General features: G+C 48.3%; 1 protein-coding gene across 2 annotated transcripts in view; it reads right to left on the reverse strand.

The window, feature by feature from the left end:
- Nup214 (nucleoporin 214) overlaps positions 1–25,564 on the reverse strand; it is an 84,627-nt gene that overhangs the window by 4,466 nt on the left and 54,597 nt on the right. The window contains exons 27-33 of one of the 2 annotated variants that reach the window (XM_032902803.1): positions 25,198–25,285; positions 22,545–22,603; positions 18,720–20,471; positions 15,709–15,779; positions 8,027–8,183; positions 4,281–4,430; positions 256–427 (exon numbers count right to left, since the gene is read on the reverse strand). In XM_032902803.1, the coding sequence (XP_032758694.1) occupies positions 256–427; positions 4,281–4,430; positions 8,027–8,183; positions 15,709–15,779; positions 18,720–20,471; positions 22,545–22,603; positions 25,198–25,285 (2,449 nt within the window). The remainder of the gene's footprint in view (positions 1–255; positions 428–4,280; positions 4,431–8,026; positions 8,184–15,708; positions 15,780–18,719; positions 20,472–22,544; positions 22,604–25,197; positions 25,286–25,564) is intronic. The other variant, XM_032902802.1, reaches the window with a different exon arrangement.

A 25,564-nucleotide genomic window follows, 5' to 3' on the forward strand; every position in this document is an offset into this window, starting at 1 on the left:
GAACAGGGTATGGATGCCCTGCATGCTGCACACTGACAGCCAGCAATGTTGTGGCTGACATCTACCTACGATGTTAAGAACCTGCTTACAATGTGCCTCGTCCTAGAGAAAAAGGAATCTCCCAGCAACTTTTTTGTCTACTTAAAGGCAAGGCCTCTGGGTCACTGCCTGGTTCAGAGCATATAGGAACGTCAGGCCCTGCTGCTCTGGGCTGGCACAGGTTTGTGGTTTCCCCAGGTCCCACCTGCAGCTTACCCGAATCCTCCTGCGCTGGCGGCCGCAGTACCCTCTCCGAACACTTTGCCTCCCGTCGAGCCCAGAGGGCTTGTAAAGGCTGGGGCTGAACCGAATGCTGGCACCCCTCCAAACCCAGGGGATCCCCCAAAAGTAGGAGGGCTGCCAAACACTGGAGCAGCACCGAAGCCACCTGAGCAAAACAGAGGCAAACAGAACAGGGGGAAAGGAAAGGAGACAGGAAAGAAGGCATCGAGCAGCCAGAAACCAAACCAAAAGAGGAGAGAGGGAGATAGGACGTCAGTAACTCCAACACAAGAACCCAAAAAGCACAAAACCCCAACCTCAATCCCTCAGCCAAACTGCTTCCCCCAGTAGGAGCAGAGGGGCTGTGGCAACAAGAGATCTGAGGACATCGGTGCCTTCCTGAAGCAGGTGGATCTTGTCTCAAGTCCTGCTGAGAACAAACCACCCCAAGTCCGCAGGCCCATCCCAGGGTGCTCTCTAGCCCCACAGCGAGTGTCTCCTGGTGTCTCAACACAGCAGTGGCAGGGTGGCAGGGTTTACTGTGTACTGCCACACACACCAGGCTCCCAGTTCCAGGGAAACCCAGCTAATAAAGTTGGAGATTCAAAGCCCCTTCCCTGGCAGAACCCATGAACTGGGTCACGACAGAAGCAGGGTGATGCATTCTGGCCGCTAGCCGCATACCTTTACTTAGTTACAGGCGGGTGGCTGTGGGCCTATCACCAATGCCCTGACCTGCGGCTTAGAGGGAGTCTTCCTGTGCTTTTCTGCAGCATCACAAAGCACACTGCCCTCCTTTTGGATGAAGGCCACAGTGTAAATTAACCAGGTGTTAAGACAGCTGTGAGCATGGCCTAGGTGCCCAGATCAGGACTCTGGGCCACTCCAGCAAGATGGAGACAAAAGATCGGGGTCAAGTCAAGCACGGGGCAGCCTCCTCTGACTTGTGGGGAGACCGCCTGTGAGCCAATCCTCTGAGCCTCTAAGATGCTGCTCTAGTTCTGAGGTTCGGAAGAGAAAGGTACTGAGGGTACGCTGAGCCGGATGGCGGACATGCTCAGACGAGGAGGCGGGTCGTCTCTGCTGACAGCAAGTCTCCTGCTCCAGAGGCAGACGGGCTTTACTGTCCTCACGCCCCTGCCTCTGCCCCCACAATCAGGAAGATCAAATGTAGGGCACAAGTGCAGCCAGGCAAGCATGGTCAGGCCAGCCCGAGGCTGTTGCTTGCGACTGAACTGTGTGTCTGTCTTTCACAGGCTGCACAGCTAAGGAGGCACTTTTGCCATGGCTCGTGTTTGGGTTACCATTCTGTATTTTAAAACCTTGAGTGAAATTCCAGGCTGTGCTACAGAGACCGGTGGCTTACAAACATAAACAGAATGGAAAAAAAAAAAGTGCTAAGAAACCACTGTCCTTTAATTATTTAAGCTGACCACAGATCTAGTTGCACTCTCTTCCTAGACAGACAAGGTTTCACCACAAACCTTGTATTCAATATTGTTTAGACTTCTTGCTGGAATGTGAGCAAAAAATGAGAGGTTTTAATGACCCAGAGATTAACTTGGAGAGGAGCCAGCAGGAGAGCCAGCAGACAGATAGAGACAGACAGGCAGGCAGGCAGGCAGGCACACACACACAAAAGCAAAACAAACTTGGCCCATCGCTAAATGAAATAGAATGGTTGCTTTGGTCTTAGGTCTGGGGTCAGGCAACTTCCTCCAAATGAGAGCAGGAGTTCAGCTGCAGGCCGCTGTTTGTACTAGCAACCAAGAAGCAGGTCTGCAGGCCACACACACATGCTAAGTTCTCTGAGCCTCCAGCTGTGGTGGTAGCTCCCATCCCCCCTAGCCTGGGCCCCTTCCTCCAGTGGTCACAGAACTCTCAAAATACCTTCTCATCTAACTTCAGCATGGCTAAGTGGCAGAGCCGGGATTGGAACCTCTCAAGGCCCTGTCATGTGTCCTGCTCTCCTCTCTGTCACATGGCTTAATGACGATGCCTGTAGACCCCGGGCTAGCTGGCAGTGAGGCCATGGTCAGGTTCGTCTCCTGTCCTTTCCTTGGTGGCCTCCAACAGTATTAGTTCTGATGGTGCTCACAAAATAGAAAAACCAGAATTAGAAAAAAAAAATGTCTAGGTGGGGGGTATATTTTCTCTAAGACAGAAAACACAGTCACCAGCTTCTCAATTCAAATCCACTGGGACAATCTGGAACACAGAGCTACACCCCAGAACAACAGAAGAAGTAAAGGAAACATCGGGTACCTAAAAAGATAGAAAAGGCCCAATGGTTAACGACGTATTTGATTTTGGTGAAATGACAGGTGTAAATGATCATGCGGGAAGCCACAATCAGGTTTTTGAGAAAGGCTGCCAAGCGGCCATGCTGACACCAGTACCACCAGCTCCAAGCTTGTCCTTGTCATTAGAGCTTTGTGGCCTTTTCATTTTTAAATTATTCTGCATTTGTCCCCAAATGAAGCTGAATGCCCTTTTCTAGTTCCTCTCATCAGGTTCTAGGGAAAAGATGCTGAGAGCCAGCAGCCTAGCACTAAGCCAGAGTCTCAGAACGGACACGCACTTTATCTAGAAGCTGCTGCACCTCAGGGTCACCTTCAAATCTGGGTCAGCCACTCCAAGATCAGCGCCACCTCCTCAGGCAGGGAACACTGAAAGCAGGCCACCCATCCAAGGGCAAACAACCCTGCCCCCTCCCCAGGGAGACGGAGTGCTCAAGGCTCCTCTCTGCAGCACTGTCTCTGCCCCCCCGCCCAAGACCCGTACTCCAGTCTTCCACCAACAGGACCAGCACTGCAGGCAGACAGACCTCAGACAGGCAGGTGAGAGAAATTAACAATGGGTTTCATGGGCAGGAGAGATGGCTTGGTAGTTAAGAACAATGGCTGCTCTTAAGGGACCTAGGATTCGCTTCCCACACCCATGTGGCAGCTCGCCATGTTCTGACCTCCATGAACACCAGGCATCCACACAGTACACAGACACACACGAAGGCAAACATCCACAAAATAAACAGACATTAAACAACACATTTCATATTAATGCATACTGTTCTTTTAAGACCTTTAGTGAAAAGTATATAAAATTATTTAAAAGTTTTTTTTTGTTTTTTTCGGAGTTGGGGACCGAACCCAGGGCCTTAGCGCTCTACCACTGAGCTAAATCCCCAACCCTATTTACAAGTTTATAGATGTGTATTTATAGTAAAAGATTAAAAAGGGTGGCCCAGACCCATGATCCCAGTGTTTAGCAGGTTGAGTCTGGAGGACCATGAATTGCATGAGGTGCAGCTTTTGTTTGTACAGGGAAATAGAAAACCACACTCAAACAGAGCCTAAAACAGTGACTCGGGAAGGGAAACATGACCTAGGGGTGAGCGTCTGATCCTGAGTGCTGTGGGACTCTGAGAGTCCTGTGCTGCAAGAGGCCCTCAAGAGCAAGCCCGAGTAATGTCCTGCCAGGTCCCTTTACTTCCCCTCTTTTTGAGTCAGGGTCTCACACTGTAGACCAAGCTGACCTCAAACTCAGAGATCCAGCTTCCTCTGTCCTCCAACTATAGGGTTACAAGCATGCACTGCCATGTTGGATTGATTTTCCTACAATTGTTAGATACTTGGATAGCCTTTCTTGAGAATATTAAATTCTTTTAAGTACTATTGTACACATCTCCGTTTTTGTTTCGTTTTGTTTTTACAGACGGCCTTCTTATGTAGACCTCGAACTTGGAGATCTGCATGCCTCTGCCTCTGGAGAGCTGGGATTGAAGGAGTGTGCCACCACATCCGGTTTCTCTCTCTTTTTTAGAAGCATGACTTATGTATTAGAAATGCAGTAGATTTTCAATAAATACAAAAACACATTGGAGAACAAAGTCACTAACTTTTTACTGTAACCCCAGTCCCTTGAGACAAGCACCCAAGGCTGTGGCCTCCAAGGGGCAGTTTACACAAGCTCACAAGTCACTCACACGCACAGATAAGCATGGGCATCTTGAGAGTTACCTGTTTTATTTGGGGTGGAAAATCCGAAACCTTGGGATGCCACGCTCCCACCACCAGAGCTGAATGTGCCAGCAGGCTTCTGCTCCCCGAAGGAGGAGCCGAACCCTCCGAAGGTCTTAGCTCCGCTGTTCCCGAACAGATTAGAGGTATCTGAAGGGGCAAGAACAGCGGTGAGGGCGTGAACCGGAGGGACGCGTCCTCACTTACTTCAGCCAAGCCTCTGGACAGCCCAGCATCTAGGCGAGCTCCAGGCGCAGCCTTCCTGATACAGCTCTACAGGGAGAAAACACAGCAGGGCTCCCGGACGTCTTGGTCCACCCACCAAGGGCGACCAGTTGCTTGTGTCCTGTGCTTAAACTCCTATACAAGGCCAGATGGCATCTCTCTCATGTCAAACTCGAAGACTCAGAGTCAGAGCAGAGTCCAGCCAACCCCAGGGCTGCCAGCCTCAGCTCTCTGACCTGTGGGGGACCCCTGCGTCCTTACTGTGTTTGGATGACTATATGTTGTTGAAATTTGTTTACACCGATGACCAGGCAGGGAGAGCTGCTATGGGTAATGGTGTGCACAGTTTATAGATCTTAAAGCTAGAAGTATTTTTTAAATGTTTTCATCAGAACAAATGGTCAGTGTCTCAAAAACATTTCTCCTTGGATGTGACACATTTGCAGACATACGTGTGATCTACAGACATCACGCGCTACCCCATCAGTATGCACATTTTCGTGCTATCAGCTAAAACCAAAGATCCCTCTGTTCCACACTGCAGTGGAGCAGACTGAGGTTTGTACCAGGCCCAGGATAATTACTGGACAGTTTTGTGACCTCAAGTAAGGACTCAGCTACCTTAGGTGGCGGTTCCCTGACATCACCCAGGTGCCTTCAGCTCCTGCTGCTCTCACAGTGGGCAACACACAGCAGGTGCTCAGGGGAGGAAGGACAGCAGCAGGCAGCTCCAGCATTCAACCCGCTGCTCTGGAATGTGGCAGAGGGTCATCTGGGGCTCCCCATTTCCATGTCCAACAATGTTTCTTGGGTCTCTCCTAATGACTCTATGCTAGTAGCCTGTAGCTTAAATATGGTCACATTGATTAACTGACTTTCTGTGTAGGCATTCACGTGCTACAGCATACACCTTGTGGTCAGTTTATTCTTCCCACCGTGTGGGTTCTGGGTATCAAACCGAGGATGCTGGCTTTGGTGCCATGTGCCTTTACCCCAGAGCCCTCCCCCGGCCTAGACTTACTTTGTGCTATTTTACTTTTAAGATAAGAGTCTCACTGTGTGGTCCTGATTGTCCTAGAACTTGCTTTTAGAGTCAGGCTAACCTTGAACTCAGATCCACTTGTCTTGGGGATTAAAGGCTTTTACAAACGCGCTAGGTAAATATCGTGAATGGAGTGAACCCTTTGGGATAAGAGAGACATGTAAAGCTGGCACTGCTCTGGACTTCCACCCTACGGGCCCCATAGGCCCCTTAGTAACGCACTTGGCAACCAACAGCCTCCGCCTTAAGGTCCGACTCCCTCCCAATTAAATCTCGCATAGAGAGTGGTAGAGAGCTCGGGTTCTGGCTTTCTGCAGGTTTCAAGTCACGAGCACACAAGTCTGATGCACTTGGAGGGGTTCCCCAGAGCCTCGCCTCACCCAGGCTCCTCTCCAGGGGAGCTTCCTCAGGAGCAGCCATGGAGGGAGCCTTTTGTGGGCTCCAGGCTTGGAACAAATGACCTCTCCATCCCAATACATCTTTCGGGTCCTTGAAGAGAAACAGCATGCACAGGACAATGCTAACTCTGTGTCAGGATGACATTGGACAACAGGTCCTTATGGGTGACAATGCACACACAGTGCTGAGTCTTCAATGACCTCAGAGTCTAACAGCCTGACTTTGGCTGGGAGATGACAAGACTTCTCAAAAGGAAAGCCATCGGTTTCCTGCCAGGCTTCTCAGATTGCCTGTCCTGGTCCTGGGCAGTTTTTTGGCAGCCTGGCCTCTATCCTGTTGTTGGTAGGAAGCTGCCAAAGAGTTCTGCAGCAGAACTGTGGCAGAACAAGAGCAGCTTAAGAATACTTGATTTGAGATGACTCCTGACCCTGGCCAAGATGGCTGGGGTGGGCCTAGGAGAGAGGTGGGGAGGAAGCAGGAGGAATTCAGCCAAGACAGCAGTGCTCATGAGCATGGGACGCCAGGGTCAACAGGGAGCAAGTCAGTGATTGGAGACCACAGAGGGATGCAGCTCAGCTCTTCCCGCTCTGCCCTTCACTTAGCCCACACTTACTGGGTCATAGGTCTAACAGGATCCTGACCCCTTCACTATGAAATCATAAAAACAGAGACCACCAGGTGTCTGGTATTGAGGCTGTTTAACCACACACAGAGAGGCACATCCTGGGGCGTGGTGTGCTCACTCCCACTGGGTCAACACTCTTCACAGCTGACTTCAGGCACTGAATGTGGGCACAGGGAGGATGTGCGAGGCTGACTCCCATGACCTAGTGCACACTAGCTTAGACTGACCTCTGGGAGAAGGCCAGCTGACAAGCAAAAGCCATGGTGTCAGAGATGAATTGGTGCAGAGGGATGCTTACAGGGATATGACACATCTAAGCCATTAGCAAACTGGCTGGTAAATCACACAGCCTCACACATGATGACCTACATCTGGGATCCACCCCGATTTCCAACCAGCATGACAAGTATGATGCCAAGTGCTGTGTTTAGCGTGTTACATGCATGTGAGCTGAGTGCCACATCTGTGTTGTCTCACTTTTGTCTGAGAGGACTGTGCTTTTACAGCATTTGCTACATAGAGCCTTTTAGTCCTGAGGGTCAAACATCTCCATTACATCAGGACTCTCAGCCCCTGCCTTGGGATGAACCTATTTTTGTTTTGCTTATCAGGATTCTGTTGTCCACCTGCAGAACAGTTTTGCAAATATGATTTCTGAGATCCCTTCACTGTAGGTTCTCAATCCCTCCTGGCAGAGCCTGGTGACAGAGGAGGGAAATGCCCAGATAAGCGATCCTGCCACGTGTTATCAGAACAGAGACATCAGGACAACCAGCCCTTGGTCTGTGCAGCCAGAAGAGCAAAGCTGGGCAGAAAACATTGCTCTTCATGCCACAGGCCTCAATATGGTGAAGACAGCCAAGAGACAAGCTCTGCAGTCATTAATATCATGGACAGTCCATGGAAGACAGTCCACAGAGCACGGAAGTGGAAGCAGGCAAGGCAAAGGTGGTAAGAACACAGCGTGCAATCCCACCCACAGCAGCAGGGTTCAGCAGCTTCCACTTACACCCTCGGCATACAGATGGACACAACATGAGAGATTCAGCCTCAGGGGAAAGGGCAGCAGGGAAAAGGGATGAGAACCATGCAGGGCAGACCTGAGCCCACACCAGTGCACTTCAGCATCAGAGGAGCCCGAGCGAGGGGAGTGGAAGCCCTGTGCCCGCGTCGGGGCTCATGGCTGCTGTCTGCCACACTGTCTTTAGGCAACCTCAGGCTAGGAAACAGAGTGAGGTTGGCCTTGGGGGCCATACTCATCTGTCCCCAAAGCTGTAATGTCCTTTCCTGGTTAGAGAGGATACCTTACTAAAGCAAAACTAAACACCAAAGCAGAGCAGTGTGGGCACAGACCTCTCTAGCTTCACGCCTTTTTGTATCTTTTTCTGAAGCTTTGACAGTACCATGAATGACAGTGACATCAGAGGATCGAGGACTGGGAAACTCTCAACTTACTTGGTGTAGGCGTAGACCCAAAGCCCCCACTGGCTGAGCTGAATGGGTTTTTGTTGGCAGCATCCTGGCTGGGTTTTCCTCCAAGGCCACTGAAGAAACCGCCCCCTCTTGTAGCATTTCCAGACCCAAACACGCTGCCGCTGGAAGTGGATGACTGCTAAAAACACAAATGGGGTGGGCAGGGGAATAGGGTGAGAGATCATTGTAAAACTGCAGGCATATTCTGGCCGAAGAGGCCTACAGCCAGGGCAGATGGCAAGAGCAAGAGGACTCTTCTCAGCCTCCTCTCAGTTCTGGAAGAGACACCCCAGGAGAGGCTGATTCTGGAAGACTTCCTACAAACCTGAGGTGCTTCGGTTACTGCATTTAGAGTAGGTGGGTGCCCAACGCTTATCTGCCATATTGCCTGCACTGTCTGACTCAACACCAGGAGCAGGGGCAAGCATTACAGATCCACCAAATCCAAGTCTGAAAACAGAGAAGCTATGGTGTCTTCACTAGTGTTAGGTGAAGTCATCAGTAACGATTAGTGATTTATAGGCATTTCTCTCGTGTGCACTTATAATTCACAACGACTTGCTCCGTGCTGCAGAGAGCAGCCTAAATTAGCCGTGTTGCTGAAATGATGACCACTGTTGAACTCCATCCAAGCACCCAGAGGATGCTGCTAACTCGGGGCACATGCTGACTCAGAGCTGACTACCACCAGGCACTCACTCGCTTTCTGTTTAGGAACCAGCCCTTTCAGAGACCAGTTTGTGGTTTAGGGGCTGCTCACATTAGTTACGCTGACATTGTCTGATGTCTCCCAGTGAGACAGGCTTTAGGAGAGGGCAGCAGTGCAGAGGAACAATGGGGCTGCCAGCTGAGGGGCACAGTGGTGCTGTCCGTCCTTCCTGTGCAATAGAAACCTGCCCACTTCAAAATGGTGGGAAATGAACTGAGCTTCAGAACGGCATCTGAGTGTTTGTTTAGGCATCATGTACTAAATTAGAATACAGAGAAGTTTAGCGTGGCCTATGCAAGGACTACACACACATTTGTGAAGTGTTCCCTACTTAAAGATAGACAGAGAGGAAGAACTGCACCGGAACGAATCCCGTGCTCAGCAGAGCTGCCAGCAGCACTGTTCTAGCCACCCTGGTTGGACGGTCTACAGCTCAGCTTCTACACAGCCTGTGCTTGCATGGCTCCGGGCCGACTCTCTCATCTCTGTTGTGGAGCTAAGTGATCTGTCCCCTCGGCCAGCATCTCTGAGCATTCTCCTCCCCGCAGCCCAAGTGTCTCTGCTGCTCTGCAGAGAAAGCCAAGTTTGGTCTTAGGGCGGTATACTTAACTCTACTGGATAGTTTCCACCCTTAAACTTCTCTAAAAATTTTGCTTGTGGATAAGCACTAAGGGCCTTTTCAGGGCAGGAACCATGACAATAAGCATAAATCCAGTGTCCCTAACCTCTATGCATCAGGCTGGGACATAGGAAACCAAATATAAACATTCTGCTCTAGAAAACCTAATGCTCTCAGCACAGCTTGAGTGGCCATCCACAGAACGAGCGGAAGGGAGTAACTCACTCAGCTTTTGGTCTCAGTGGTCATTTTCTGCTGAAGTGAATATGAATCGAAGTCGAAAGCTAAGTTTCGGAGCTCTCACTTCTGCCTCAGGCAGTAGGCTGGAGCCCATGCACATCAAGACTGCTGCTTAGACCTTTCTCTGCTCAGACTCCATCCCACAAACGCTGCAGCATATGGTCAGTCTTTGTCTTCACTCCAACATCTGGATCCTCAGTTAACTGGCTGTATTCTAAATGGTTGTAGGCGTCCTGTGTGGCCAGGCTGCCACACCTCCCAATGTTGACGTGGAGCTCACCTGGCTCCCTCCCTTGTATACTAGACCTTGCAGTGAAAAAAATAGCAGTGATGGAGGTATCCTTGTGTCCCAGAGAGGGATCGTTTGTGTCTGAGGACCACGAAGGATGTTTACGTCATGGTGCTATGCTCACTCTGCTGGTGCTGGACTGTCTCAGCCTGTCTCCTAGCTGAGCTGGAACAAAGCCACTGTTCAAGGGAGGGCTAAGTAATCACACAGGCACCTTTGGTGTTTCGGGCCTTGCTTTTCTTAGAAATGGGGTATGTGTGTTGTGTGTGGGTACTGTGTATGTGTGTTGTGTGTATGCTATGTGTGTGTGGTGTGTGTGTGTTTTGAGGGATGGGTGGGGTGTTTGGGTTAGAAGATAACATGTAAAGATACCCCTAACTGTTATATAATTTGGTACAAGAAATACAATGACTTCAAATTTAGGCCCAGAAGTTGTTTAGCATGTCACTATCAATTTTTAAAACCGATGGCAAAATATATAGCAATGTTGGCATTTGGATCATCTGTAGCTCCCATGGCTGTGGCAGTGGTTCCACCCAGTGTTCCTCAACTATCACCACCAGTGTCCACACGACCCAGCGGCCCTAGCGCAAACACTGTAACTGCTGGAGTACCGCTTCTCATTCTTTCTCCCTGTAGTCCAGTGCTTCTCAACCAGGGGATCAAGCGACCCTTTCACAGGGGCCGTCCAAGACCAAGAAAAACAGATAAGTATTTTAAATTACAATTCACAATAGAAGAAAGTTAGTTATGAAGTAGCAACAAAATACTTTATAGTTGGGGCTTGTCAAATCATGAGGAACTGTGCTAAAGGGTCAGAATGTTGGGAAGCCCGAGAACACTGCTTTAGCCATGTTTCAACTTGCTCTGATGAATTTACACACGGAGGTATTCAATACCGGTAGAGCTATCCAGCACTGTCCTGCTGCAGCTGGTGTATTCTGCTTTGCCCGTGTTATTCATGTTAGCAGGGATCGGGACTTCCTTTCTTTTTACGGCTGAATGTTTCAGTGTTGCACACACACAGTTTGCCTACTCATTTGCTCACTGACATGGCTGCGTCATCTGCAGGGCACACTGGCAGAGTTTCTCAGTTCCTTTGGTTTTTAACACTTTGGAGTCAAAGCTGCTGGGCCATGTGGCAGAAGGGCTATTAGCCTTTGAGGAGGCCTCAAACTACATTCCACGAAGAGTGTATAATTAAATAGAACCACCAGCAACATATGATCTCTCCATGTTCTTAACAATGTGGTATGTTTTAAAGTAGCAAGTATCATCTGCTGGTTTGTTTTTTTTTTTTTTTTTTTTCCCCCTCTTTTAGACAGAGCTTTCTCTGTGTGGTCCTGGAACCAAGCCCTCTACAGACCAGGCTTTGAACTCAGACATCTACCTGTCTCTGCCTCCCAAGTGCTGGGATTAAAGGCGTGCACCACCACGGCCCACACAGCCCAGCCTGCTGGGATTTTATTCCTCCGATGTTTAATGTAGTTTTTGTCTTTCCTCATGTTCATTGGCCATTTGTGCTACCGCCAGCAGCTACTGTTCCCAATCTCTGGCAAGGCCTCTTCCACTGCCCAGGCTTCTGACTCAGGGCTCACTTGCAGCCCCAACTCTGGAACCAGTTCAACAGGTTGTCTGTCACATCGCTCCCTTAGGGAAAACAAGCCCAGCAACACTTCCTACCCACACTCTTGCAGAGCAACCATAGGCATCCAACTGTCCTTTTCTAGGACTTGAGGCAGTAAAGGAGACAATGAAGCCTCTGTGGTATTCCAGGACCAAGATCTTGGGAGGCTCTACAGCAGCAGTTCGCAATCTGTGGCTGTGACCCCTTCGGGGCACCATCAGATATTTATGATTCTTAAGAGTAGCAAAATTAGTTAGAAGTAGCATCAAAATAATCTATGGTTGGGGTCAGAAATTGATGAGAAGGTTGCAGCACTGGAGATGGTGACCCATTTATGCTCCCATTAGGAGCAGTGTGCGTCTGTGTGGGAGGCCAGGCGCGCTCTGCTTTACTCTGCTCACTGAGCGGGGTCTCCCTGGAACCTCACTCACTGGGTAGGTGCCCAGTCAGGAAGCCCTGGAGAGCTTCCATGTCTGCCTCTCGGACGCTGGGAACCACACTTGGAACTCACACCTGACAAGCACATCAGTTACCCAGTGTATTCCTCTGGCCTCTGACTTTTGCAGTATTGTCAGTATGGAATCTGTGGTTTTAAATTGTATTGCTAATCACGCTGACCATCTTTATTTATGTCTATTGGTTACCTGTCCTTTTAGTTTTTAAAAATTACATTTACTTATTTTTATGTGTGTGTTTGAGTCATGACAAGCTTGTGCAGATGAGGACAAACTTGGTGAAATCAGTTCTCTGGTTCTACCATGTAGCTTCCAAAGATCGATTTTGAGGTCCTTAGCTTTGACAACAAGTGGCTTTACCCTGCCAGGCCCCTCCTTTAATTTTTTTTCTTTCTGTGATGAGTGTTATTGATTTACTTATTTTTAGTTTGAGACAGATCTCACTATGCACAAACTGGTTCAAATTTAATTATGTAACACAACCTGGTTTCAAATTTGCAGTGATCCTCCTGTCTCTACTTCTTGAATATTTGGATTATAGGTATTGTGCTGTTTTGTCTATTTTCTTTTTTTTTTTATAATTATGGTAAAATAAAACATAGAAATTACCAGTTCAGCCCTTCCCCACGTCTTGTGTGCACACACAGCACACCGTACGTGTGTGTATGACGTAGGGACAATCTGCAGGAGTTAGTTCTCTGCTTTCTTTTTTTTTTTTTTTTTTTTTTTTTTTCAGAGCTGGGGACCGAACCCAGGGCCTTGTGCTTGCTAGGCAAGTGCTCTACCACTGAGCTAAATCCCCAACCCTAGTTCTCTGCTTTCATTTCTTGATTCCTGGGGCTCAGACTTAGGACACAAGCTCCTTTAACCACTGAGCGATCTTGCAAGCCCCATTTCAGTTTTAAAATTATTTTAAGATAAAATATTGCTACTATGTAGTCCAAGTTGACTTTCAACTTGTCTGGTGATCGTCCTGACTTGGCTTATGAATTCTGGAACCCCAGTCTCAAGCAGTGACAGTGCTGTACAATAGCACTGCCTTCTTTAACTGTCATTGGCCTGTTTCTCTTTTGTATATTTATAATTTATAATATATTTATAATGCCCCTGCACCCACCAAGTTCTCACACCAGCCTTACTGTTTGCATATGAAAAGCTTACTGAGTCCTGACAAATGTCTGACGCTCTGTGAGGTCAGTGCTCTAGACAGCACACACTGCTTCACAGGGCTCCCACAACTCTGAGAGAGCGAGCACTATTAGAACTGCTGTGCCCTCAGGCGAGCCTGCCTGGGCCTAGGCACTCTGAGGTAAGTACTGCAGTGGTGGGCGTCCCTCTCCACACATTACTACAGGTTGGGGTAGGGCATCCATTTTGTTCTGGGAGAAGCAGCACACTATACTTTGCTGCTCTGTCTCTGTCCCCTTCCTGACACAGGGTTTTTCTGTGCGTAGCTCTGGATGTTCTGGAACTCAATTTGTAGATCAGGCTGGCCTCAAACTCAGACCAGGTTGGCCTCTACCTCCCGAATGCTGGGATAAAAGGCACGGCCCACAACCCCTAGGTGCTCTTTTTCTTCTAGAAGAAATGACCCAAACATGTCGTGAGCCAAAATGTGGATGTTGGAAACCAAATCCAGGTCCTCTGCAAGAGTAACAAGTGCTCTTACCTGCTGAGTGTCTGTCTCCTCAGGCCCAGCCCACTGCTCTGTCTCCTCAGATTGCCTACAGCTACTCTTTGGTGCTACAAAGGCCGAGCACAGCAACTACGAAGCTGCCCAGTCTCCAGAGCCTGAGCCCCAGCACCCTTGTACACTCTTGCTTTCCTGCTAGGTCCAGTCTGCTGCTGAATATATCCAGAGTGCCCTTAGGTCTTACTTACTACTGTCTCTTAAATAGGAGCTCTATGTGGTCCTTTTTAAGGCACATTGACACATTGTAGACTTTCTCATTCTTTACTGCAATATTTCTTTAAAAAAATTTATTTATTTATTATATAGAAGTATACTGAAGCTATCCTCAGACACACCAGAAGACAGAAGAGGGCATCAGATCTTATTACAGATGGTTGTGAGCCACTGTGTGGTTGCTGGAATTTGAACTCAGGACTTCTGGAAAACCAGTCAGTGCTCTTAACCACTGAGCTATCTATCTCTTCAGCCCCTTTATACTGTAATTTGAAGTTTCTTTTTTACATCTCAACATGTAAAACACAGTTGTCTGATGGAAATGTGCTTCTGATGTTTATTCTGTGCTTGTTTAGAACTCCTTCTGGAATAACTTGAGGCATGGAGTGAAGGGTGTCTAAACTACTCTTCTTGCTATACTGGGACATCAGACCGCTCGCACAGGCCAAGCCCCATGGATCTGGAGCGGTTCCTTCTGGACTCTCCACTCTGTACACACCTTGGTTTTTGTCCATTTACCATGGGAGCTACAAACACCAAGCTTTCTCGAGCTAGTGAATGTGGTCAGGGAGCGAATGGCTCCTGAGCTCCACTTGCCCTCTGTAGGTCCCCACCTTGGCTTGGTATGTTACTTTAGTAGTGCTGTTAAATAGTGCTTCCATGTTTTATACAGCATTTCCCACCATTCTTGGTAGTTTCTATCAGCAGAGATGGCCTCTCTCTTCTAAGATCACTAACTAGGGTGGAGCCCATCTCCAAAGGGAATCGAGGAGGTGTAGGAGACACCCGCCATGCCCACCGCTGTGTTCACTGTGGACTCTTAGCAGCTCTCACTGCAAAGGCCACCGTCATCTCACTTGTCTTCTTCAGGGCCTCTGCTGAGAGCAGCTGGTGCCGTGTGACTCAGGCTCTTGGGACCACACTGTCCTTTTCTTTTAAATGGAGACAGAAACAGCACTTATCTATGGAGTAGTCAACCTGATCATATGAGTTACTTCAATAAAGCACCAAAACTCTGCCTGGCCCGAGTGCCATAGCTCAGGCTACCAGGAGGCTTAGAACCATAGACAACTCAATACAGCAGATGTTGTAGTCCCTGCCACACAGTCTTCTTCCTAAACAACCATTTCAAAACTAAAAACAACTATGATTACAAAATGTTAGGCTTGGTGGCATGGGTCTAAAATAAAACCTACGTGGGATGGTGAGGCAGGAGGATGGCAAGTGTAGGCCCGTCTCACAAACATAGGCCTGATGACTTCAAAACAAAAAAGGGAGAAAGGATGGGGACCTGGCATGTAGCTCAGGGCAGAACATTTGCTAACATGAAATGAAAAGGTCTGAAATTCAGTCTGCATAAAAATACAGATGTAAAAATCATTCTCAGCTCAGTAATTGTACAAAGAAACTAGGGCCATAAGTGGCTTTAGTCCCTGGTTATCTATAGCTTGTCAGCCTTATCAAGATAACATGTAGACAGACAGAGCCCAGCAAGTTCCTTCTCTCAGGGTACTGCCAAAGAATGACTCATGCACTGGGATTCTCTTTAAGCAGCAGTAAAGTCTTCTTTACCTTAAAGGCATCTGAGGCCTGCAGTTTAAGAACTAAATGTGGAACCAGCTGTGGTAGTGCATGCCTTTAATGCCAGCATTCTGGAGGCAAAGGCAGAACGGAGGATCTCTGAGTTGGAGGCCATCCTAGTCTACAGTACAGAGTGAGTTCCAGGACAGCCTGGATCCCTGAGCATAAACTGAGTTTATTACATTGGGAAAAAACTAGACAGATGCTCACACCAATAGAGACAGTCATGTACACTTACCTGGCCAAAGACTGACCCACCGCTACTGGCTGCCTGACCAAACACAGAACCAGTATTACTAGACCCAAAACCTGTAAAACACAAAGACAGAGATTCAATTTGGAGAAATCTTTTCAACATCAAAATTAAGCCCAAACCCAAACCCAACCAAAACACCCACAGCCTTTAGATGTGTTATGAAGGTGTAAAAGCCATCGCTGGCCTTCTCCAGGGTGAGCGTATCCTACATGCTCCATACGAACCCCCTGGATAAGATGTGTCTACAATGCAGCCGAGGCATGAAGGCATGGAAGCAATCACTTTCTGACCTGCTCCACAGGAGGAACGTATTCCTGCCACCGTAAACAAGCTGCTGAGACCAAGTGACTGTCAGGTGTCCTACCCTAAGCTAGACTAGGGCTCCCAGAAACCATCGAAGACAGAGAACAAGGGGTAGAAGGATTTCACAGCATGGCTGTCAGAAGGAAGAGTAAACCGTTTTCTAAACATGACAGGGCTATCGTGCTCGTGGGCTCACAGAAGCCATGATTACCTGCCTGCAACAGTCCAGACTGGAAGGCGAGGGACACATAAGGCCCTACCCCGAGTTGAGGACCTACTGGAAGTTAATGGCTACTGGAGCAGGGGAGTCATTTTTCTTCAGAAGTGTATTTATGGGTAAGTTGTTTGTGATCCAGTAAAAGCAACCCCATACCTATGCTCATAAAGGTTAATCAAACTATTAAACTCAGTCACTAAAAGAAAAACAGAAAGCAGGAGGCGGTTGTTGGAAAGAAGGGTTCCAGAGAGGAAGAGAAGACAGGAGATAGAGTTGTGTGTGATTCATGATATACATGCATGCGCACACACAAAAAAAGTCAATAAATATATTAACAATGTTTAAAAAAATGTTTCCCCACTGAAGAAATGGAGAAAATTCTATGTAAACACAGCTGTTTTTTTGGTATCCATAGGAATCTGTGAGGATATAAAATCTGAGGCTGTAGCAGTCTCTTTCAGGACGTGGTGTGGTGTTTGAGTCCGTGTGTCCAGCCTCCCCTTATCGTCCATCATTTTGGGATGCCTTATGGTACACTGCAGTATACTGGAGAGACTATGTCAACCAGCTGCTACTTTGTACTGCTGAGGGATAATGACAAGAAAAAGTACACTGCCAGTACAGATTTTTCCTTATTATTTCAATCCATGGCAGGCTACATCTGCAGGTACAGAACCCACCCATGCGGAGGGCCAGGTGAAAGGCGCTTGCCTCACTGTTAGCATTTTAAAGTAACATAAATTATGAAGTCTTCTCTCTTACCAGGTGGTGGGGCCTGCCAGGGTAGTGCGCCCTCACGACCTTGGCTAACGAGAGTACTTTCCAGTGACCTACCCTAGGAGTCTGTCTCCCTGATTACAACTCAAGCCCTGGCTTCCATCAGGGAGGATGATCTTCGGGCAGGCATCACCAGAAGTGAGGCAAAGTGATACACAACTGTGACTAGGGGCCGATTAGAGGGTGAGAACAGACAACGTTAATTCCTCAGCGCGTCCTGGATGCGGCCAGGGTGCACCCACGCACTGTGTTTAAACCAGGCCCTCAGGAGGCTCCGACTCTGACGACTGCTCAGCCTCAGACTTGTCAGCCTCACTGACGACTGGGTCACTGATGGTGGCACAGACTTTTATTCCTGTCCTCAATGCTCAGGACAAGCAATGGCAAAATTTTATTCTCCTTTAAGTCTTAGGCCTTCTCCCTGCCCATTAAATGCCCATTACCCAGATGGGTCACTTGTTTGCACAGCCTCAGGGCATGGGACAGAGGTGGGGTGGGATGGTGGTGTTCAGAGTCGTTTTCTCTGCCTGTGTCTTTATAGTTGTTTTGGTAGGAATTTAACACTCATTAAAAGAAGGGAAACATTTCCTTTTAACAAATTACAAGTTGTTTCAAATACACTATCACTGAAAAAACAAATCAGCAATCACGTGCAATCCTGTCCACACTGTGTCTCTCCAGGGGCCTAACTGTAAAGAATTACCTCTCTTCTTTGTCTTGTTTTTTTTCGTGTAGGGTTTCTCTGTGTAGCCCTGGCTGTCCTGGTACTCCAGTTGTAGACCAGGCTGGCCTTGAACTCCCTGAGATCCTCCTGCCTCTGCCTCTTGAGTGCTGGGATTAAAGGTGTGTGCCAGCACCACCTGGCAAGAATTACCTTTCGTGAGAGAACCACTAGAGGCCAAGACTGGACCTCACCTCATTACCATGTCCACTGGGAACTTTTATAAGTAAAAGTAGATACTAAGATCGGATACAGAATGAAGCATCCAGTTTTCTCTTCAAAAATAGTATAATGTGTGTGTGCCTTGTGTATGTGTAACTGCTATTCAAAGTAGCAATATGCCTGCTTCCCACAAGAAAGATGGCATCAAAAAAAAAAAAAAAAAAAAATCAAAACTATCCGCAGAGCAATCAATTAACTCAATGGGCAGACCAGACCTGGTCCTTCCTACTCTCGGCACCTGCACCATCTACCATTGGTCAGACTACCCGAGTCTGACAGTTTTGGGGTCTCTAATGTGCTTTCCAAATTACAAAAACACATTGTAATTAAGAGTTAAATTACTTGCTGTGGCCTTAAACAAACAGGTGTGCTTTTTCAACCTGTGAAATTGGTAGTCTTGTGGTCAGCAAGGTAGAGAGCTTGCTGAGGAAGAGAATCAGAGCAATACTGAGCAACAGGGGGCAGCCAATCAGGACAAAGCAGGTCCTACCATACGGGCACCAAGCACCCTCCTTCATCTTGGATTATTAGTTTTTGAGACAGGATTTCATATACCCTGGAATGGCTTTGAATGTATTATGTACCCAAGAGCCTTGAACCCCTGATCCTCCTGTCTCTGCCCTCTAGGTGAAGATTATAGGCATGCACTACAACACCCAGCTCCTCCCTTTTAATTATAACAGTGGAGACTTGTTATAAATGCTTTAAATAGCACAGAGGAGAACAAAGTCAAAATGTTCCGCAAATTCTTACCGGAGGCTTGACAAAAGCTAAACCCTGAAGGTGCTGCTGTAGAGGTAGTGGCCGAGGTGCTACCAAACACAGAGCCTCCCTGCCCAAAGCCCGGGCTCTGACCAAAAGCAGGAGGGTTGTTTTGGCCAAATAGCGTCCCTCCTGTATTGGTAGAAGCCTGTCCAAATGAGAAGGAACCGGGGCTGCTGGTACTTGAGGTGGCTCCGAAGACATTGGCACTGGTGGATGTGGGGGTGGAGGAGACAGACTGGCCAAAAGCAGGGACAGAGCTGAACCCAGGTTGGCTGAAGGAGAAGCCACTCGCAGGGCTGCTTGTTGCTTGCCCAAAGGCTGGGGACTGCCCAAACGCTGTCTGTCCAAACACTCCAGGAGCCGAAGCACCAAATGCAGGGCTGCCAAATCCTGAACTGCTGGCCTGTGGCGTGGCAGCGGCTGTGCTGGCTATGCTGGCTGCCACTTGCCCAAACACGGGGGTGGCGGAGGGTGCAGTGGCCGTGTTACTGGAGAGCTGGTTGAATGCTGAGCTCGAACTGGCAGCAGGCGGCTGTGTAAAGACTGAGGAGCCAGAAGTGGCAGTCCCAAACACAGCTGTCTCTGTGGCAGGGGTTGGGGTACTGCTGGAGACAGTGCTGGAGCTGCTAGGGGTACCAGAAGCTTCACTGGCTGCCGAGCCTGCTCCTAGGAGAACAGCTGCAACCACGGCCGGCCCAGGCCCTGCAAAGGTGGAAGCAGGGGACACTGCTTCTGTCTTGCTATCAGGGCCCCCTGGGGCGACTGGAGTGGATTCTGTGGATGCCACAAGGCTGGCAGAAGATGATGGTCTGCTGTCTGTGGTCTGCACAGGAGCAGGTTCTTTTTTGACAGGGTCAGAAGTTTGCAGAGATGCCTGGGGAAGCTGGGCTGACGGTGGCTGTAGTGGAAGTGAGGGTGTTGATGCTGACACTTCACTGTGGTCTGACTTGTCAGGCACAGCTGGTGGTGTGGCCTCCTCTGTGATCTTACCAGAAGACACAGGCAGGGAAGAAGCTGATGGTGAACTCAGGAGGCCACCAAATGACAAAGTAGGGAAAGATGCTGGAAGGGAAGGGGCAACTGAGGTGGATGCTGGGGTAGCTGCTGCTGCTGCACTACTAGTCTGTTGGTTTCCAAATGAGAAACTAGCTTTGCTACTAGCCAAAGAGGCCCCACTAAAACTCATGAGCCCGGAAGGTGCAGCACTGGTAAGGGGCACACTGCCAAAGACAGTTGCCGAGGAACTGCTAGTGCTCGCACTCAGAGCTGAGACTGGTGCCGCTGGGGCAGAGGACGTCACACTGGGCTCCACTGGCTTCCCTAACACGGAAGCACCAGGAAAGCTAAACCCTGAGGGCTTGGCTGGCTGGGCTCCGGCCAGGTTTGTGGAGGAGGCCTTACTAACGGGCTTTGTAGACTCCTCAGCTTGGCCAACACGCAGTCCTGAGAAGCTCCCTAGCGTCTCTCCAGCTAGAGAACTTGGGAAGAGAAGCTCTCCTAACTTGGATGGTGGAGTTTCCAATTTGCTAGAGGCAGTGGACACAGTAGTTTCAGGAGCTGCAGGTTTGCTGCTGGTTGGAGCAGAGTCTTCCAGAGACGTAGTTGTTACAGAAGTGCTGGGTGCTGATGGGGGTCCCGTGGCAGGGGCGTTTCCAGGAATGGCCTCACAAAAAGGTTTGCCTCCCCCGCCAAATGAGAACGCCTCAAGCTGGTTTGACTCTTTAGTGGGGGGTGCTGCCCCTAGCAAGAAAAAGAAACCAGGAAAAGAGTTGGACTTAGCAGAATAGAATTCATCCCACTTCCACTGACTGCCCCTCTAAGGCAATCTTTCTCTTCAGTCAGGGAAGAGACTTATGGCTCTAACAGCAGGGTTCTCTCCAAAGGGTGGATTGGCCACTTGCTCTGCACAAGAGCGTTAGCCCTCACAGAGTCAGCTCTCAAGTGGGAAGGAATGAAGATTCTGTTTATGATCACTATATCACAACAACACATGATATCTAGGATACATGAAATGGACACATTTTCCCCAAAGAAAAGTACAACAGCACCTACCTGTGCTACTTTCTAGGCTGCGCTCAACACAGTGCCCTGGGTAATGGCTTCCCTCCCACTGTGGGCACCAGCTAATCTATGGGCAATCCTCATAGCCCAATTGGACCAAGACTGGAAGCCCTTCACTGTTCAAGGTCAGAGTCACCCATAGATGGTAATTTTTACTACAATTAAGCGTTTACCAGGGCCTTACTGAGTATGGCATTGTATTACTGGTGATGTTGCTTACGGCGCTGGGTTGTTACCCATTGTTGTACTGATTCGGAGTTAATGTAGGATCACTGCATCTTATCCTGACTATTTCCTAAAGACTTGCTTCTCAAAGTAAAGGAGACACCATGTCTCATAATAAAAAATTGAAAAAAGATTTGTTAAATACAATGCATTAGGTTCTATTCCCAGCACACACATAGAAAAGGCTTGTTGAGGGGTTGGGGATTTAGCTCAGTGGTAGAGCGCTTGCCTAGGAAGGGCAAGGCCCTGGGTTCGGTCCCCAGCTCTGAAAAAAAGAACCAAAAAAAAAAAGAAAGAAAGAAAAGGCTTGTTGATTAAAAAACCTAAGATGATAGATGTCTTATTTATCACATGCATAGTCCAAAAATACACTAAAAAGAGTAGACAGACTATAAAAGCATAGCAAGGCCATGGGAGAGAACTGTGAGTCACTAGCATGACTCCCTGACCCCTAGACAGGGTCTTGCCTATGCCTAGCAAGTGTTCCAGAGCTACACCCACCTTCCAGTCCTTTCTATTTTATTTAGAGGAGTCCAGTGCTAAGTTGCCCCAGCTGGCCTTGACTAACTCTGTAGTCTAGACAGGCTTTACATTTGAGAGCCTCCTATCTCAACTTCTGTGTAGCTGAGACTCCAAGCCTGTGTCAGCAGGTCCAGCAAAGGTGACAAGAAGACATGAAGTTAATGAGAGCCAGGTAAAGACAAAACTCTGCAAAGGAAAGGCAGCACAACCGCAGTAGCTGCTACCGAGTGACTTGAAACTCCATTGTACATTTTATATTCCACAATTTCCTAACAAAAACACGCCACAGTAAAACAAAACAAAAATATATTTAATTACTTAGATAAAGCTGGGAGGAACTTGACAAATTGTTCTCTTTTGGGTGGGTCTGGATTCCTAGCACAGGTATGTGGACCAGTGTTTAGGACCAGGTTTGATCTTTGACTTCCATGGTATATTGTCCACCGAGTTTGCACATTAACATTAGAATGTTATAGCAAACGAGGCTTTGAGAAGCAAGTCTTTTCCCTTTTTATAGTTATGTAAACAGATCTCCTTCACAACAGATTCTTTAAAAATTATTGCATTAAAATATTTTATTTGGGGGTTGGGGATTTAGCTCAGTGGTAGAGCGCTTGCCTAGCAAGCGCAAGGCCCTGGGTTCGGTCCCCAGCTCCGAAAAAAAGGAAAAAAAAATTTTATTTGTGTGTGTGTTTGCAAGTCACAGAGAATGTGGCAGGCAGAGGGCAGGGCTGGCCCGGGCGCTGAGCCCTCTCAGCAGCCCTACATCGAGTTCTGGGTTAAACACTGCTGTAGCTCTGCTGCTGTGAATTCAAGCCAGGGTGTTTGTGTGCTGGGAAGGCGCCCTGCCAAGCCGCTCTCAGCCCTTTCTCGTGTCTCTGATAAACATCATCACTACCAACCTGACTGTACCACAAAGTTACAATGTACCACCCTACACATTCCCATACAGCGGTTCTTCCAGGAGGGAAGTACGAATGAACACCATGCAGCATGGGACTGTACCTGGTGTGGCAGTGAAACTAGAAGATGGGGCTGGTGTGATTGTCCCAAAAGTAAAGGTCCTGAGGAGTAGAAAAAGACGAGTTAAAACGGAGCAAACTTAACACAGCATCGGCTTTTAAAGATTCCTCCTTATAGTCATTCATACAATATGCCCTTGAAGAATTCACATCTAGTGATCAGCAACAGCTGAGTTAAAATACACATCTCAGAGGTGTCCAGCACCTCCGAGCAGGGCCCACACTTTGGAGAGGAGGCAGGAAGGAGCAGCAGCAGCAGGAAGGCTTTGGCTGGATGGCTGGGTTCTCCACAGGAGGCCTGGGAAGACCTGGGTTTTAAAAAGTAAAGTGCAGCAGTAAGAACGTACTAGGCCTGTGCAGACGACACTGGAGCAGACACTGCCTAGTGAGTGCGTGCAATGAAAGGCAGTCACGGAGCAGGAGAAGAGGGAGAATCTCTGGGCACCTGCCTCAAGTCAAGGAGCATGTGGGCGGGAGTGCTGCTGTGCAGGGAAGGTGGCAGCAGGAGTACAGGGCTACAGACTGCTAACAGCAGCAGGAATGCAGATTTTCCACTGAATAACTCAAAAATAAGCCTATCCAATTCAGTGCATAATGCCAGGATTCAGTGTTACAGGACATCTGAACCTGCCTCTACTTAGGGCATTGGCTCAACCCTATCACACACCTTTCTTTCCTTCCTTCCTCCCTTTCATTTTTAAAGGTTTATTTATTTTATTACATATAAGCACACTGTAGCTGTCTTCAGACACACCAGAAGAGGTCATCAGATCCATTACAGATGGTTGTGAGCCACCATGTGGTTGTTGGGATTTGAACTCAAGACCTCTGGAAGAGCAGTCAGTGCTCTTAAGCGCTGAGCTATCTCCTAGCCCCTAGCACACATCTTTAATCCCTCTGTCGGGAATACAGGCTCTTAGTACTTACCTTTAATCCCAAACAATGAAGCTAAAGTTAGTTTATAGAAGGAAGCAGCCATGTTTGAAAGTGATATCAGAATAGGATAGGCCCAGCTCTCACAAGAAAAGAGGAAGGGAAGGGAAGCTACTTGAGAGAGAGACAGTACAGGAGGAAGACAGTACAGTACAAGAATACAGTAGAGGTGAGAGGGAGAGTAGAACAGCAAGGAGGGGGAGAAGGAGGCAGTTTTCCTGGGAGAGTTTTACAGAAACAGATTGAAGAGAGAACACAGGTGAAGACAGAACAGCCAGAGAATGAGGAGGCAGAAGATTAGAAAAGATTGCTGAGTTAGTTTGATGCCAAGCCAAGCACTTCAGAGGCTGAGGAGAAAAGCCAGATTGAATCAGTCAGCTTGGAGAGGAGTTTGAGCCATAAGAGCTGAGTTGAACAAGCCAGAAAGAGCTCAGAAACAGTAGAAAGGGTGAGCTTATTCAGCAGCCAGTCTCAGAGGCTGAAAACACTCTAGGCCTAGATTAGACTGTATGAAGGTGAGAAGCTTCCAGGACTAGGTCTAGGTTAGCAAGCAGGTGGAGGCATTTGATAAAGAAATTTTATCAAAGAGATCAGCCATTGGCTCTCTGACCCAAATCTTTCCAGCTTTCTTTACAAACTGGAAGAGCACTACCATTTTAGAGACATGAAGATTAATTATTGTATTTGTAAAAGATGCGGTTATCCTTGGTTTTTACCTACGCTCTATAGTCATCTCTGGGAGGTACAGATGCAATGACTTACAGGAATGGAGAGACGCGCACGCGCAGTCCTCCTCCGAGTTAACCTAGTGCTTCTTCTCACTTTCTGCTGAAGGATGTGCAGAAACACATTACTCGGAAGACCTGGAGTGCGGGTGAGTGGAGCCCTAGTGCAGAGGCAGACAGTGAAAGCACTAGGGGCTTCTCTAACACGAACAGCACACAGCCTTTCAGTGGCAACAAGTGTGCCGGCAGGTGTGCATGGCAGGCACACTCTGATTCTGGCAAGTTAGGAAGGGCCAGCTCCAGCAACGTGCCTGGCTTTTACCAAAATAATGGGACACTCTGTCCTTAATGAATAACGGACGAGGTTTTAAAGTCTTTTCATTTCATCAACCTGATTCTCAAATCCACACCCATGCCTGTCACTGTTTCTTGAAGACAGATCCCCACTGGCTGGTGGGTTATCTACAATTCCAGCACTTAGGAAGTAGAGGTAGGAGTTCAGGAGTTCAAGAGCATCTTTGGCCACATAATTTGAGGCCAGCCTCAGCTAAATGAGTCTCTGTTGAGCCCCACAAACCCTATCATCTCTTTACAAATCAGAATTTCAGAATGATCACCGTCTTTGACTACGTTTTCTGTACAGGTCAAGAGACCCAATCCAGGGTAGGCTGATTATTCTAGAGTCAGGCTGACTAATCACTCAATGGTGTCCGAATGAAAACACCTGGTGTGCCACACCCGATGACCTACAGAAGGGACATTCTCTGCCAGAAGAAAGGAAGCTTAGGCTAAAACCAGAGCAAATATGGTAATAGCCCTGAACCACACAGGAGAAACAGTTCTAACATCAGTCAACTACTGCCACTGTCTGTCTGCGGATGCACCACTGTCTGCAGACGCACCAGCACAGATGTGAGCGCTCAGGGCCGGCATGGTCTGGCTGATAGTGACTTAGTACAAACAAGTTCACACACTGACCCTGGGGAGGCGAATGAGAAAGGCTTGTTGAGCTGCCCCGTAGATGGGGTGGAGGTCACAGCTGACTCTGTCTTGGCTGTCCCTGGACCTGAAATGGACAAAATAAGGACATTCCAAAGTCAGTTAGGAGTGCTGTTCTGGTCTGTAATTCCCTACAGCTCCGACTGTGTGCTGTTGCTCAGAGCCACAGCTCCAGGTTTTGGAATCTCCAGTGTATCCTGTGACAATCTTCAAGCCAAGGGGAGCTGGCGTGTCACCTCCTTGTGCCCAAGGTCTCACAGTGCTGCTCTTTGGGTTTGTCCTGGCATGACACATTCTCCTTTCCAGAAAAGACAGCAAACACCCTCTGCTGTGCGGCCTAACTCCA

Source organism: Rattus rattus, chromosome 5 (assembly GCF_011064425.1).
Source record: "Rattus rattus isolate New Zealand chromosome 5, Rrattus_CSIRO_v1, whole genome shotgun sequence".
NCBI lineage: Eukaryota > Metazoa > Chordata > Mammalia > Rodentia > Muridae > Rattus > Rattus rattus.